The sequence below is a fragment of the Microcaecilia unicolor genome, chromosome 11, assembly GCF_901765095.1.
Source record: "Microcaecilia unicolor chromosome 11, aMicUni1.1, whole genome shotgun sequence".
NCBI lineage: Eukaryota > Metazoa > Chordata > Amphibia > Gymnophiona > Siphonopidae > Microcaecilia > Microcaecilia unicolor.
Genome location: NC_044041.1, coordinates 187,618,720 through 187,635,630, shown reverse-complemented (window position 1 = coordinate 187,635,630; position 16,911 = coordinate 187,618,720). Strand labels below are relative to the sequence as shown.

At 45.5% G+C, this 16,911-nt stretch overlaps 1 protein-coding gene across 1 annotated transcript in view; it reads right to left on the bottom strand.

Annotated features, from left to right (window-relative positions):
* The window catches only part of SDC3 (syndecan 3), a 311,472-nt gene that overhangs the window by 20,284 nt on the left and 274,277 nt on the right, over window positions 1–16,911 (bottom strand). Inside the window, exon 5 of the mRNA XM_030218519.1 lies at window positions 7,034–7,310. Within this exon, the coding sequence (XP_030074379.1) occupies window positions 7,034–7,310 (277 nt within the window). The remainder of the gene's footprint in view (window positions 1–7,033; window positions 7,311–16,911) is intronic.

Genomic DNA, 16,911 nt, shown 5'->3' with positions numbered 1-16,911 from the left:
CGAGTGTGTATGTGATAGTGAGAGAGGGAGTGTGTGTGTGTGAGAGAGAGAGAGTGTATGTGTGTGCCTCATACAGTAGCTGACAGCAGGAACGGACCATGCTGACACCATCAAAGTTTTGCTCTCAGTATTATTGGAACAGCTCTGTTAAACCTGTTATCTTCCCCTCCTCCCCTTTGCTTGTTCAACTTCAGAAACCGAAACCTACTTCCCCTCCCCTTTCCTTTAACCCTGGAGGCTGGCTGACGACAGCCTCTTAAAGATGTTACGAACCCAGGCAGCCAGACGGAGGTGCAAATTATTATATAGGATGGTCCAGTGCGTGTAAATCTACGTGCCGGGATTTATGCCATAATTTTGTTGGTGTAAATGGATGCGCATAGTTTTAGGTGCTGAAATATCAACTAAGCGTATTCTATAATTGGCATCTAAATCTAGGTACCGATTATAGAATATGGTTAGATTATTTTAGGCACTATATATAGAAATCCCCCCAGAGCGGGTGTATTCTATAACAACGAACAATGATTTTAGAAATGGCCACGTCCCCTTTTCAACTATGCGAATTAGGGGTCCTTTTACAAAGGTGCGCTGAAAAATGGCTTGCGGTAATGTAGGCGTGGGTTTTGAGCGCACACCGATCCATTTTTTAGCACGCCTGTAAAAAAAGGCCTCTTTTTTATTTTTTGCCGAAAATGGACATGTGGCAAAATCAAAAACTGCCACGCGTCCATTTTGGGTCTGAGACCTTACCACCAGCCACAGACCTAGCGGTAAAGAATTTGGGCGGTAATGACCTAGGTGCGCTGAAAAATGATTCTGCGCGCGCCCAAAATCCGCAGGCCATTTTTCAGCGTGCCTTTGTAAAAGGATCCCTTAGTATCTTGTAACTACCGCACCTGAATTTATCTCGCTTTATGCTACTACAGAATGGGTGTGAGATAAATGCAAAATCTCTTTCTTACAATCAAGCATTTATTTCTAGATCGGTTTTGTCAAAATTGTACAAAGGAGCAATTTTCAAAGCCACTTTCTATGGTTAAACAGTGCAATACGTGTGAAGGTGAAATTTGGAACTACACACAATAGTTTTGCAGTTATCATTCCCGGGATAATTTTTTTTTTGTTACATTTGTACCCCGCGCTTTCCCACTCATAGCAGGTTCAATGCGGCTTACATATTATATACAGGTACTTATTTGTACCTGGGGCAATGGAGGGTTAAGTGACTTGCCCAGAGTCACAAGGAACTGCCTGTGCCTGAAGTTGGAATTGAACTCAGTTCCTCAGTTCCCCAGGGACCAAAGTCCACCACCCTAACCACTAGGCCACTCCTCCTCCACTGTTGCTACTATTTGAGATTCTACATGGAATGTTGCTAGCAACATTCCATGTAGAAGTCGGCCCTTGCAGATCACCAATGTGGCCGCGCAGGCTTCTGTGAGTCTGACGTCCTGCACGTACGTGCAGGATGTCAGACTCACAGAAACAGAAGCCTGCACAGCCTTCTACATGGAATGTTGCTAGTGGAATAGCAACATTCCATGTAGAATCTCCAATAGTAGCAACATTCCATGTTGTTGCTACATTTGTACCCTGCGCTTTCCCACTCATAGCGGGCTCAATGCGGCTTACATATTATATACAGGTACTTCTTTGTACCTGGGGCAATGGAGGGTTAAGTCAAGTGACTTGCCCAGAGTCACAAGGAGCTGCCTGTGCCTGCAGTGGGAATCGAACCCAGTTCCCCAGGACCAAAGTCCACCACACTAACCACTAGGCCACTATTTTCCAAGTGTTTTAAGTCCTTTCATTTTGAAAACCTGGCAAATGTTGTATGTATGTTTCATCTGTGAAGGCAGTTATAAATTTATCCCTTTAATTCTGTGACGCGAATACAGCTTATCATGGGGACAATTTTCAAAATGCCAGCGGTGGTTCAAAGCAAGGGAGAAAAAAAATTTTGATTTATTTTTTTTAAATCACCATTTTTTTTTATTTTTTTTTTTTACCATTTTTCTCTCAACATTTCATAAACATTTTTTTTAAATGAACCTAGCTCAAAGATACCATCATAAATAGTAGTCATAACTTCTGATTCTATTCTATGAGCATGCGAGCTAAACAGCAGCAGGTCCAGGTAAGAGAGAATAGATGTGATCCGGACTTTGTGGGTGGTCTACAATGCAATAAAAACCCCCACACAGTCAAGGCGTTATCTCTCTCTAAAAGTGCAAAGGGGAAGAAGGTCAATGAACAGAAAATTTCGGGACCATGGATCACATCTGGACAAGAAGAGAGAGTCTGGATAAAACGGTAGGGGGTAGGGAGAGGAACAGTAAACAGAACAAGATAGGTGCAGTGGAACGTGAGGTAGGAGTCTGACTCTCAGTGTATCCTCCCATTGACTTTTGAGACCAACTAAGGAAGCTGTGGACAGGTAAAAAATTTTTTTATTTTGCTACATTTGTACCCTGCGCCTTGGCGGGCAATGGAGGGTTAAGTGACTTGCCCAGAGTCACAAGGAGCTGCCTGTGCCGGGAATCAAACTCAGTTCCTCAGTTCCCCAGGACCAAAGTCCACCAACCTAACCACTAGGCCACTCCTCCACTGTTGCTACTATTTGAGATTCTACATGGAATGTTGCTATTCCACTAGAAGTCGGCCCTTGCAGATCACCAATGTGGCCGCGCAGGCTTCTGCTTCTGTGAGTCTGACGTCCTGCACGTATGTGCAGGACGTCAGACTCACAGAAACAGAAGCCTGCGCAACCTTCTACATGGAATGTTGCTAGTGGAATAGCAACATTCCATGTAGAATGTCCAATAGTAGCAACATTCCATGTAGAATCTCCAGTAGTATCTATTTTAGTTTTGTTACGTTTGTACCCTGCGCTTTCCCACTCATGGCAGGCTCAATGCGGCTTACATGGGGCAATGGAGGGTTAAGTGACTTGCCCAGAATCACAAGGAGCTGCCTGTGCCTGCAGTGGGAATCGAACCCAGTTTCCCTTAGCCACAGATATCTGGGAGAATTCAGCGGCACAATCCAGACAGGGCCACTGAATATCCTTGCAAACCACCTTGGAACCCTCGGGATGGTGCTGGGGCACACTGGGCGGAGCACGGGCGGTCACAGCGGTTAACCATTTAGTGGCAATATTCATACCGCTAACTGAATAAAGACTGCACGGTTTTACAACACGTGTAATTTGACCACAATGAAAAGGGGTAAGGTGGACAGGGGCAGAGCTGGGGTGTTTAAGATGGGGGAAGCTTAGGGAATTAGAAGCAAATGTCCGGAGGTACTTTTCTACCTGCCAGACCCAAATTTTCAAAGGGGACGTCCAAGGGGGAGGGGCTTCCCTTTGCAAATGAACTCGCAAACCTGTAAAAATCATACGTTTATGCACATACATCTGGCGCTTACACCTGCTTTATGGCTGGCTTGCTGCTGCCCAAGTTATAGGCACGTACGTCACCTCTAACCCTCTTGGCACCTCCGTTTAGGCATCGTGAGGCTATGCTGTAGGAAGCCTATTCTATATTGGTGCACTTAACTTTCAGGTTCTCTGCATACTACAAGGGCCAAGAACTGTAAATGTAACCCATCATCACTTTACTTTAAATGCTGAACTGTTTCTTCCTATATCTGTTTAACTAATTCTATTATGTCATCCATGATCTCTATGAAACACCAATTGTTATCTTCTACTCTGGAATGGTGAAAGCCATAACGGAGCATTGTAAGCCACACTGAGCCTGCAAATAGGTGGGAAAATGTGGGATACAAATGCAATAAATAATATATGTGGGTACAGTGGGTTTTAGGTGAGTTTTGGAGGGCTCACACTTTCCACCACAAGTGTAGTAGATAAAGAGGGATATGGGCCTGGGTCCCCCCCTCTCTACAGTGCACTGCACCAACCACTAGGCTACTCCAGGGATCTGCTTGCTGCTCTAATGGGGTTGGCTATAATATCTGAAGCTAACATAGAGACTGGTATGTACTATTTTTTTCACATATTTGGTGAGGGGGTAAAAGGGGGTCAGTGACCACTGGGGGAGTAAGGGGGGGGGGGGGTCATGCCTTAATCCCTCCAGTGGTCATCTGATCATTCAGGGCAACTTTTTTGACTTAGTCATGATAAAAACAGGTCAAGACTAAAAATGTTTAAATTGTAGTCCCAGACATTTTTGCTATGTTCCATTATGGCACAAAAATGTGCAAGTCTTAGGAACGCCCAAATCCCGCCCCTTTGCGATTCGAACGCACTGCCGATGAACCGCACGGAAAAACATTTAAAAATGGGTTTCAAAAATACCAATTCAAATGTTTTGGCAAGCAAAAAGTCCAAATGGCGCTTTGTGCCACTTTTTGAATGTTTTCCTGTTTTGAAAAAGGGTCCCTAGGAGGGGCATAATCGAATGGGGCGCCCAAGTTTTCCGGGCCGTCCTCGCAGGACGGCTCCGTGAAGGGGCGGGGAAACCCGTATTATCGAAACAAGATGGGCGTGCATCTTTCGTTTCGATAATACGGTCGGGGACGCCCAAATCTCAACATTTAGGTCGACCTTAGAGATGGTCATCCTTAGAGATGGTCGTCCCCGGTTTTCGGCGGTAATGGAAACAGAGGACGTCCATCTCAGAAACGACCAAATCCAAGCCATTTGGTCATGGGAGGAGCCAGCATTCGTAGTGCACTGGTCCACCTCACATACCAGGACACCCTAGGGGGCACTGCAATGGACTTCAGAAATTGCTCCCAGGTGCATAGCTCCCTTACCTTGGGTGCTGAGCCCCCCAAACCCTCCCCAAACCCACTCCCCACAACTGTATACCACTACCATAGCCCTAAGGGATGAAGGGGGGCACCTACATGTGGGTACAGTGGGTTTCTGGTGGGTTTTGAATGGCTCACATTTACCACCACAAGTGTAACAGGTGGGGGGGGGGGGGGGGGGATGGGCCTGGGTCTGACTGCCTGAAGTGCACTGCACCCACTAAAAACTGCTCCAGGGACCTGCATACTGCTGTGATGTACCTGAGAATGATATTTGAGACTGGCATTAAGGCTGGCAAAAAAAAAAAATGTTGTTTTTTAGGGTGGGAGGGGGTTAGTGACCACTGGGGGAGTAAGGGGAGGTCATCCCCGATTCCCTCCGGTGGTCATCTGGTCAGTTCGGGCACCTTTTTGAGGCTTGGTCGTAAGAAAAAATGGACCAAGTAAAGTCGGCCAACTGCTCGTCAGGGACGCCCTTGTTTTTTTGAGGGCGCCCAAAATCGGCTTTCGATTATGCCGATTTGGGTGACCCTGAAAGAAGGACGCCCATCTCCCGATTTGGGTCGGAAGATGGGTGCCCTTCTCTTTCGAAAATAAGACTGAAAGTGAACAAGATTTATTTAACCAGAAAGTAGTTTTTTTTTTTTTTTTTAAAGATTTCAGAAAAACAATTAATCTCAGTAATATGCAGGGTAAAACACAGCACACAGTGGTCAGTATTTTTTAAAATGCTTTTTACACCCGGATATTCTGCATCAGGTCATACCTGCATCCTGAGAACATTTTATTCCAACAATCTGTTAGAGCTGATTTAAAACGATATGGTGATTTTATTTAATGGTGTTTTATACACTGAGCTCAGTTCTTTGAATACATTTGTCAGATTTAAAGTTTGTTTTTTTTATGTTTGATTACGTGTGTTATTTTGTACTCCGCTGAGAATAGTAAATCACGTGGGTTATAAATGGTGTAAATAAATAAATAAATACTGGCATGGACTACCTGGGTATGAAGTGGCTGTCATCACTTCTCCGGATACCAGAGATCAGTAACATAGCCAAAAACAAATTTTTGGGGTGCTATCAGGTAGGATGGCTGGGCCGTAATTTCCTCTTACCTCTCTCCACTCCCCTGCCAAACTTTTACTAAGTCGCGTGTCTACACGCACCAAAATGCAGTTACCGCCCAGGTACTGTGTGTGGCTCTTGTGGTAGTTTCATTTTTGGTGCTCATCCGATACGTGCGGCCGAAAATTAATTTTTAGTTACAAACGCGCGTATCGGATGCACGCCAAGTGGCATTTGATGCGCGTAGGTCATTACCACCCGGTTACCGCATGAGACTTTACCGCTAGCTCAATGGCTGGCGGTTAGGCGCGTTGAAAAATGGTTCGGCGTGTACCCAAAACCTGCGCCTACAGTACCGCAAGGCATTTTTCAGCGCACCTTAGGCAAAGGACCCCTTAAAATGTAAAAAATTTTAGATGAAGGGGATCTCCAAGCTCTGCCAGCTGAAAACATCTTGAGTCCGGCACTCCCTGTCAGAAAATGTTGGACATTATTCAGCCACCAAACCTTGCACATGAACCAAGAGTGAGGAAGAACTAAGAATGCTCTCCTAGTGGTAGCATCAGTGGCTGCATGACTGCCACGCTTTTCTGACTGGGGCAGTAGACGTTAGATGTCTTCAGCAGGCAGGTCTTAAGGATTCCCAACAGCTACATAAATGGGTGTGCAGGCTCCTGGGTGGGCCTGAGGCAAAAGTGGAGGGGCCCAAGTTGGCTAAGGCCTACCCTTGGTTGTACCCTGCCAAAGACATTCATAACAGTACTGACCCCAGTTAGTGCTATTTATCAAAGAAGCAACACCCACTACCCAGAAAAATAGCTTTAGATATCAGGCCCCACATAAAATGTGCTCTCTCGACATTGCATCGAATCTTAGAAACAAATCTGCTCTCAAACGTCTCTCTGCATGCGTCTTCAAACCCCCCAGTCTCTTTTCCTTCTCAGGGTAGAATTAGGGCGTGCAAACAGGGCAATTGCCTTAGGTCCCCGTGCAACAGGGGGCCCTCAAACCCACTTGAAGCTACATGAAATACAGCCCATTAGATGGTATTTGGGGCCCCTCTAAAATTTCTGCCCCGGGCCACAAAATGTTCCACACCAGTCCCGCTCTCTCTTTTTTTAGAGCCCCACTGACATCTGGCCCCTCCACCAAGTTTTCACACAGAGGAAGAACGTGGGCCTCACCTATTAAGACTTCTTTCCTCTCCAGAATGTTCTTCTGAGGCAGTTGCGCTGCTGAGTTTCCAGAGTCGATGGTATTGTCTATGAGGCCGGTCTCCGCGTTCCTCCCAAGTCCCGGGCCCACTGCTGGGGTAACCACAGCAACCACCTCATTATTCAGCTCGGGCCTAGTCGTATCCTCCTCCTCTCGGATCTCAAAGTCACCGCTTGGCCCTCCACTGACGGGGATTTCCACATCGTTGTCAATAGCTGTGGCCAGGATCACATCCCAGCTCTCCGTCTGTATGTGCACATATGACAAAGACAGAGAGAGAGAAACAGAGAAAGAGAGAGAAAGAGAGATAGTGAAAGAGAAAGCGAGAGAGAGAGAAAGCAAGAAACAGAAAGAGAGAAAATAGAGAAACAGAGAGAGAAAAAGAGAGAGAGATAGAAAGAGGGAGAAAAAAAATCTTCATTTATTTATCAATGCTTTGAAAAAGAAACTGTTCTTAAAATGATTTGATTATCTTTTTGCTGGTTCTTTGCCAGACTTGGCTGAACACTTTTTAAAGTGCTGTATTCCATCACCACCCCCATGCAGTGACAAGCAGATGATCAAAAGCCCTGAGCTGTTCCAAACAGCGCTCTAAAATAGCGCTGGAACAGCGCGGGGCTTTACCGCACCGATGCTCAGAGATAATTGCATGCAAATTTAAGCACGCAATTATCTCTGATTATGGGGTAGACGTGCGGGAGAATTGTGCCTGAGCATGCGCTGGCCGCTGATCACTGGGGATGAATATGTTTAGCCCTGTTTAGCATGCATTTGCATGCTAGTTGCGTTCAGAGCCCTCAAGCGCGTTATTTCACGTGCTTGAGGGCTCTGATCACGGGGCGGTAGCAAACGCCGGAGCTAGTACGGCGCTAACAGCCTTTAGCGCCGGTGTTTGCTTCTGATCATCCCCCTGTGAGACAGTTAAACAAGGCACTTCCACTATCTGAGAATAAAATGCCCTGGAGAAATGGGGGGGGGGAAGACTCAGAAGGGTGGAGGAGGATAGGAAAGTTAAACAGTGTTCACTTAGACACATTCCATAAGATGACACCTTGCCAGTTTCTTAGGGATCCTTTTACTAAGTTGCAATGTTTTTGACATGCGCTCAGTGGCGTTCCTAGGGGGGGGGGGCGGTGGGTGCGGTCCGCCCCGGGTGCACGCCGCTGGGGGGGTGCCGCGCGTGCCTGTCCTCCGTTGTTCCATGCTTCTTCTCTGCCCCGGAACAGGTTACTTCCTGTTGCGGGGCAGAGAAGAAGCATGGAACAACGGAGGACAGGTGCGCGCGGCACCCCCCCCCCCCCCAGCGGCGTGCACCCGGCGGGGGGGGGGGGGGTCCTTTGCGGGGGTGTCCGTGCTGCATCGGGGGGGCGCTGCACCCGGGGGGGGGGGCGGGGCGCATCGGCGATCCGCCCCGGGTGCCAGCCCCCCCAGGAACGCCACTGCATGCGCTGAGGTCCCCTATTACCGCAGCAGGTAAAAGGCTGTTTCTTTAACAAATGGCCATGCAGCAAGTGAAGTATTTGCCGCACGACCATTTCGAGGGGCTCCCCCGCTAACTCAGCGGTAACGGGGCAGGGTGTGGCACTGTCCGATTACCACCGGATAAACACTACAAAAATAAAAACTTTTGTCGCACCGGAAATGGCACACGCTGGAGGCTGGGAATACTGCCAGGCTGCTGCAATAGCCCGGTGGTACTTCCGGTTTAGCGAGCGGTAGGTCCACATTGGGCTTACCGACGCTTAATAAAAGACCCCCCTCAGTGCTGTGCCTGGGCAAGTTACTTAACTCTTCATTGCCCCAGGTACAAAATAAATGCCTGTATATAATAAGAAAGATCTGTATATAATACAAAAAGATCGTCAGGCATTTTCTTGAACCTCCATTACCCCAGTTGCAAAGGACTTAAATATAAATCAATTTATGCATCTAGCTTCTCCTACGTCAGCTCGCAACTGTGGAATGCACTACCAAAGGCCTTAAAAACAATGCACGACTTACTAGCCTTCCGGAAGTTACTAAAGACTAACTTGTTCAAAGAGACTTATCTAAAGGATCCTTCATAAATGACTAAACATCAAAACGTTACCAATACAAGTTAACATTGAACTCTTTATTTGTTTACTTTATTCACATTATTACTGTTGAATGTTTTACATTTACCCTTGATCTTTAATGCCTGTACTGAACTGTATATCTACTTCTTATAACTTATTTTATATTTTCTGTACTTTAAATGTAATAATATTCAGTGTAGCGCTATAGAAGTGATTTGTAGTAGTAGTATTTCTCATTCCGAAATGGCGATGTAAGCCACGTTGAGCCTACAAATAGGTGGGAAAATGTGGGATACAAATGCTGCAAAATAAAAAAATAAATAAATATATAAACCTCATTGATTGTAACCACAGAAAGGCGGTATATCAAGTCCCACCCCCTTCCTCTGTCCCTTTCCTTATCTAATCTTTAGACCTCCTTTCTACTTTTCCTTTAAAAGAATTTGAGAAATAGAGAGACCAAGGTTCAAATCCCACTGATACTCCTTGTGGCCTCGAGAAAGTCACTTAGGACCCCTGTTACAAAGCCCACGAGTACCGCCGGGCTACTGCAGCAGCCCAGTGGTACTTTCCACCTCCAGCATGCCGTCATATTTGTCAAAAATATATTTAATTTTGAAGCGCCGGTGCATACCTGGCGGTAATCGGGCAGTGCCGCGGGCTGCCCAGTTACTGCCGGGTTAATGTAGGAGCCCTTATCGCCAGCTCAATGGGTGGCAGTAAGGGCTCCCCCCCCCCCCCCCCCCCCGAAATGGCCACATGGCCATTTCCTCAAGTAAGGAAACACCTACCTTTTACCCACTGCGGTAAAAGGGGGCCTCGGCACATGTCGAAAACACGAGCCGACGCCAGTGTAGGCCCCTTTTTGCCGCAGTGGGTAAGAGGTGCCCTTAACCTTCTATTGGCTGAGATACAAACTTAGGGGTCCTTTTACTAAGCTGTGGGGGAAAAAATGGCCTTTGCACATCCTTACCTGGGTCTCTTCTGCACGCAAAGGCCATTTTAATTGCAGCCATAAAATAGCTGATTTTCTATTTTGTTTTTCTATTAGTGGCCATGCGTTAATGTTAACCGTAAAGCAGCACTGCCACTTGAATACAACACCAGATGCTAACAGCAAACAAGTGTTTCGGTTACAGAACCTGCTTCCGGGACAGTTATAAAGGCGAAGTATGAGAGCGCCAAACCCCTCAGAGAAAAATGACATTGGCTTCCACTAAAAGATCGAATTGCATTCAAGGTTTGCACCTTAACCCATAAAATCATCCATGGAGAAGCTCCAATATACATGTCAGATCTTATTGACTTACCTGCACGAAACATCAAAAGTTCATCACGTACCTTCTTAAACCTCCACTACCCCATTTGTAGAGGACTCAAATACAAATCACTACATGCATCTACCTTCACATACCTCCGCACAAAATCATGGAATAAACTACCGAATGCCATAAAAACAACACATGACTTGACAATCTTCTGGAAGTTATTGAAGACGCACCTGTTCGAAGAGACTTACAATAAAAATCCTCCATAATGACTTGATTCCATTCTATATCTAAACCAACTAATACTGATCCCTTCTAATTTGATTATGTTAATCACATTATCACTATTGGTCATTATATCTTACCTGTTTTATTTTGTGTTATGTAAATAATTCTACTGACCTATCTACCTAATTTCTTACACAGTAATATGTTAAATTAGACCATGCCTCTTACTCTGTTTATGATTATACCTTTTGCAACATAGTGTAAGCCACACTGAGCCTGCAAACAGGTGGGAAAATGTGGGGTACAAATGCAGCAAATAAATAAATAAATAAATATGGGTCCACAACCAAAAATCTTCAAAATGGCACGATGCCAGTATAGAAACTCAAGACACACAGAGAGCACACTGAAAGAATATATATAAAGTAAGAAAGGGGTAGAGAGAGGACCTCAATGGAAAACAAATTTTATCCGAGTGTTTTGCTTAATTCTCTTTGATTTCGTTCCTGTGTAAAATTTTGCTGGTTGACACGTTCGATGGTGAACAGGTTTCAGCTTGGCCAGGCTTTTGTGGAGCCCAGCTATCAAATAACCTGAATGAAAAAAATAAAAAATAAAACTGCTCGTATTTCAAACCTTTTTTCCTTCTAATTGGCAAGAAAGTCATCTGGACTACAAAACGCATACAGGGATCTCTTCCAAAGCTCTAACTCCGGCTTCAGACATTGCTCAGAGTGATGTCTGACGCAACAATGAAGGCAAAAGAAAATTCTGAAAGATATGACCTCCTTTTGCAAACAGATTGGATATTAATTAGTTGATTGTAGGACACACTCTGTTCCCTTTCTGAGTAGGGCTGTGGCAGACACATAGTTTTTACAGCAGCTGCTTTCTAAGGGCGAGAACAATCAAGGAAATTTGTAGTTTACCAATACTAAACCCACATCTTGGAAGGAGACACTTGTGGTTTTTCAGTGTCGTGAATATGGTCATTACAGAAGACACAGTTTTCAAGGATGTAGAATGGAACCAGGTCCAGAAGCAAATTCACTGCCGGAAAAGCATTTTCAAACAACCAATACAGTGACAAAATTCATTTGAGGGGGGGGCGGGGGGGGGGGAGGCGTGATTATGCAGCTCCATATTTAGCTCAACTGCACTGGCTGCCAATAAAAACCAGGGCTGAATTTAAGGGGCCCTTTTACTAAGGTGCACTGAAAAATGGGCTGTGGTAGTGTAGGCGCATATTTGGGTGTGCGCAGTTCCATTTTTCAGTGCGCCTGTAAAAAAGGTCTTTTTAAAATGTTTGCCAAAAATGGACACACGGCAAAATAAAAATTAGTCCGTGTCCATTTTGGGTCTGAGACCTTACTGACAGCCATTGACTTAGCGGTAAGGTCTCGTGCGTTAAACGGGTGGTAATCGTCTATGCACGTAGAATAACGATTACCGCCCGGTTTCTGCCGTGCGCCAGAAAATAAAAAATGATTTTTCGGCACACGTAGCGCAGACACACGTCAAAAATGAAATTACCGCAAGGGCCACGCAGTAGCCGGACAGTAACTCCAAATTAACGCATGTTGGGCGCACGTAGGAACCTACGCGGCTTAGTAAAAGGGCCCCTAAGATTCTTAACATAGGTGATCTAAACAATATATAGTGTGGGCCCAAATTGTTTTAATGATATAATAACTGTTTATCGCCCTTCCAAAAAATTACGTTCATATGCAGCGATAATATTGGTTAAACCATCAAAGAAAACCTGTCTTCTAGTTGTAACAAACAGAACTGTACTAGGGAAAGGTCCAGAACTTCTTACCAGCAGACATCAGAATGATGTGATCAGTAATTATGTGAGTTTAGGTGAGAATTACAAACATGTTTTTTTTTCAAAAATACCTAAAGTAGTTTATCTGAGTGAAAGAATGCACCTCAATGGAATCTATGCAGGATGGAAAGACCAAATCATAAAGAAACTTCAGACCGCCCAAAACACAGCAGCCAGGCTAATATTTGGAAAACCGCGTTTTGACAGTGCCAAACCACTCCGAGAAAAACTGCATTGGCTACCGATCAAAGAACGTATCACTTTCAAAATCTGCACGACCGTTCATAAAATACTTTACGGTGAAGCACCGGGATACATGACAGACCTCATCGATCTGCCAACCAGAAACACTACAAAATCCACACGATCATACCTAAACCTCCACTACCCAAGCAGGAAGGGACTCAAGTACAAATCCACCTATGCATCCAGCTTTTCCTACTTAAGCGCACAAATATGGAACGCATTGCCAAAAGAAGTAAAAACTACGTTCGACCATCTAAACTTCCAGAAAGCACTAAAGACGGAACTGTTCAGAAGAGCATACCCCACCAACCCAACATAAAAAACCTGGACACTTGCGTCACAATGTACCTCGTTCCACCACATTATCACTTTGTATTCATTCATACCATGTGTTTGTTCAGACCGGAATCGGCTAACGCCGCTAACGGTAATATGTAAGCCACATTGAGCCTGCAAATGGGTGGGGAAATGTGGGATACAAAAGCAACAAATAATAATAATAATTTATTGCATTTGTATCCCACATTATCCCAAATATCTCTTGTCTTTTCACCTGATGAAATCAACTGAGAAGTTAAATACAAGCCATTAAATATCTTAGGGGCCCTTTTACTAAGCCACGTAGGCGGCTACGCGTGTCCCCCCCCCCCCCCCCCCCCCCCCCACACTTTCTGTTCCTGACATTGTCGTTCTCCCCTTTTTCCTATTGTTGCAAGTCTGGTATGTCCATTCCTTTTTCTCTCTATTTTTCTTTTCCTTTTTTTTCCTTTTTAAGATTGTTAGCCGCGCAGACACACATTTGATGGGCGAGAAAGTAAATTATTTAATAAACTTGAAATTTGAAAACTTACATTTATCCCACACATTTTTGAATTCTATCACCATCTCCTGCAGGAGGCCATTCCAGGGCATATCCCATCCCAAATCTGTCCACAGCGATCAACGTTTCAGAAAATGTTGACTGCCAAGGGCTGAATATTGAATCCTTAATAAATATGACTGCTGATCCTGTCTGCATGCAGGGAGGCCTGTGGGGATGCAGGCTATGACCAAATTAATGACGGGGATTTAAAATTTCACACTGATAGGACAATGGGCATCCCATAGGCCAGATGTACTAAGGAGTTTAAGGGAAAGGGTTTGTTACATCTGCAAGACGAAATACAGCACATGTGATCATAAGTGGCTGTATTTTATGTCTGTGGGTAGGTACTCTGAAGTTCATGGTTAACCCCCCCTCCCCTTAGTTATTCTTACAGTTTGAGCTGAGAGGGAGGGGGAAGAGAAGGCTGAAGGAGGGTGAAAAGGGAGAATCAGAGAGCATAGTTAAGAGTTGGTGAATGAGAAGAAGCTACTTGATTTTGAAGACCCTTCTTGCCATGTAGATTCTCTTGATTTTCACCAGTCACTCATTATTGCATTGTTTTTATGTATATATTTATTATCTCATTTGTACCCCACAGTTTCCCAACAGTGTCAGGCTCAATGTGGCTTACAATGCACCACAGAGGCAGATGCCAATGCAGTAAAATGAAGCTAATACAGCAGGAGACCTACAAGGGACAATAGGGAAGAGTAGGAATGGACAGAAGGTGAAGGGAAACTTTGAGGGAAGGGGGATGTGTCCCAATGTCTCTAGATCGATGCGCTTCCAGCATTGGAGACACTGGAAGAGGCCGTGGGATAAGCACTTCTGAACAGCATGGTCTTCAGAGATTTCCGGAAAGTTAGATGATCTGTGATGGTTTTTATGGTCCATAAGTACATAAGTACATAAGTAGTGCCATACTGGGAAAGACCAAAGGTCCATCTAGCCCAGCATCCTGTCACCGACAGTGGCCAATCCAGGTCAAGGGCACCTGGCACGCTCCCCAAACGTAAAAACATTCCAGACAAGTTATACCTAAAAATGCGGAATTTTTCCAAGTCCATTTAATAGCGGTCTATGGACTTGTCCTTTAGGAATCTATCTAACCCCTTTTTAAACTCCGTCAAGCTAACCGCCTGTACCACGTTCTCCGGCAACGAATTCCAGAGTCTAATTACACGTTGGGTGAAGAAAAATTTTCTCCGATTCGTTTTAAATTTACCACACTGTAGCTTCAACTCATGCCCTCTAGTCCTAGTATTTTTGGATAGCGTGAACAGTCGCTTCACATCCACCCGATCCATTCCACTCATTATTTTATACACTTCTATCATATCTCCCCTCAGCCGTCTCTTCTCCAAGCTGAAAAGCCCTAGCCTTCTCAGCCTCTCTTCATAGGAAAGTCGTCCCATCCCCACTATCATTTTCGTCGCCCTTCGCTGTACCTTTTCCAATTCTACTATATCTTTTTTGAGATACGGAGACCAGAATTCCAAAGCTGAGTGCTAATGAAAGAGAAGGAGGTAGCATACGTAGACTTGTACTTGATGCCATTGCAGTTTGGATAATGAAGGGTAAGGTATGAACGGGAGAGTCGGAACGTATTCCGAAGCGGTAGGTTGATGAGATCAACCATATAGCCAGGAACTTCACCGTACAGGATTTGGTGAACTAGAGAGCAGAGTTTAAAGGTGATACGATGTTTGACAGGGAGCCAATGTAGTGTATGTATGTATGTATTGTTGTTGGGTTTCTTTTTTGTTGTTGTTGTTCTTTTACATTTCTGGGATTTGTTTAGTGTCTATGGCAGTGATTCCCAAACATGGTCCTAGAGGCACCCCAGCCAGTCAGATTTTCAGGATATCCACAAAGAATATTCATGAGATAGATTTGCATGCAGTGGAAGCAAAGTATGCAAACCTATCTCATGAATATTCATTGTGGGTATCCTGAATGGTTGGGGTGCCTCCAGGACAAGGTTTGGGAACCACTGGTCTATGGAAATAATTCTATTGTCTTTTGGAGAGCAAGACAATAAAAAATGTAATGATTTAGGGAGCGTCTGTTATGTTACGTTTTATTTCTGGCACGTGGGAAGTAAGAATACTCTGTAAACATGCTTCTTAGTAACATAGTAACTCTTGGCAGATAAACCAACATTCTGTTCCTTGTTACAAATTGCTTGCAAACCTGGGGATCATCTCAAAAGTAGCACACTTTGATTTGCAGCACAAAATGAGCAACAAGTTAGACTACAAGTCAGAACCTAGAATATGCTTCCCTACTTAGGGGAAGATGCACTAAAAAATCGTTAGAGCCCTTCCCTTACCGATTCCCTTAGCGAATCGGTAAGGAACAGGCATGCATTAAGGAAAGGGAATGCAAATGAGCTACTCGTTGTCACTTGCATTCTCTATTCTATCGGTAAACACGGCCAATCGGCCGGTCGAGCATGCGCAGAGCAACCAAGCGTTATGCTGGCTGCTCTGCGCATGCCAAGAACATCCTTAATGGGCGTCCACTCAAAAACAACAACAAAAAAACCTCATCCGATCCGCAGTGGCGTACCAAGGGGGGGGGGGGCGGTGGGGGCGGTCCGCCCGGGTGCACGCCACCGGGGGGTGCCGCGGCGCGCGCCTGTGGGCTCCGACTTCACTAACTTCGTTCGTTCGCTGCAGCTCCCTCTGCCCCGGAACAGGTTTCTTCCTGTTCCGGGGCAGAGGGAGCTGCAGCGAACGAGCGAAGTTAGCGAAGTCGGAGCCCACAGGCCTGCGCCGGCGCACCCCCCCTCAGCGGCGTGCACCAGGGAGGGGGTGTCATTTCGCCGGGGGGAGGGAAGGTGTCATTTCACAAGCGGGGGGGGGGGCGCATCGGCGATCCGGCCCGGGTGCCATCCAGGCTAGGAACGCCACTGCCGATCCGTTTCAAAGCCTTTCAAAAGTCCCAGAAACATGGTTAGCTCCCTCCCCCCAGGCAGTTGCTCAGACTACTACTACCACTTAACATTTCTAGAGCGCTACTAGGGTTACGCAGCGCTGTACAGTTTAACAAAGAAGGACAGTCCCTGCTCAAAGGAGCTTACAATCTGCCTGGCTGCCGGGACGAGCTGCAAAAAAAAAAAAAAGAAACATCTCCTGCAACTTCTTCACAGCTCAAATGTCGTTTTTGGCAGTGCGTCACTCAGCTGAGAGACCTGGAAGTCTCTAAGCCAATCACAGCGCGTTTAGCTCATCTAAAAGCGTTGTGATTGGCTCAGGGACTTCCAGGTCTCAGCTGAGTGAAGCACTGCCAAAAAAAGACGTTTTTATTATTAAGGGGGCCAAAATGGACGGTTTTTTTTGGATGGGCACCC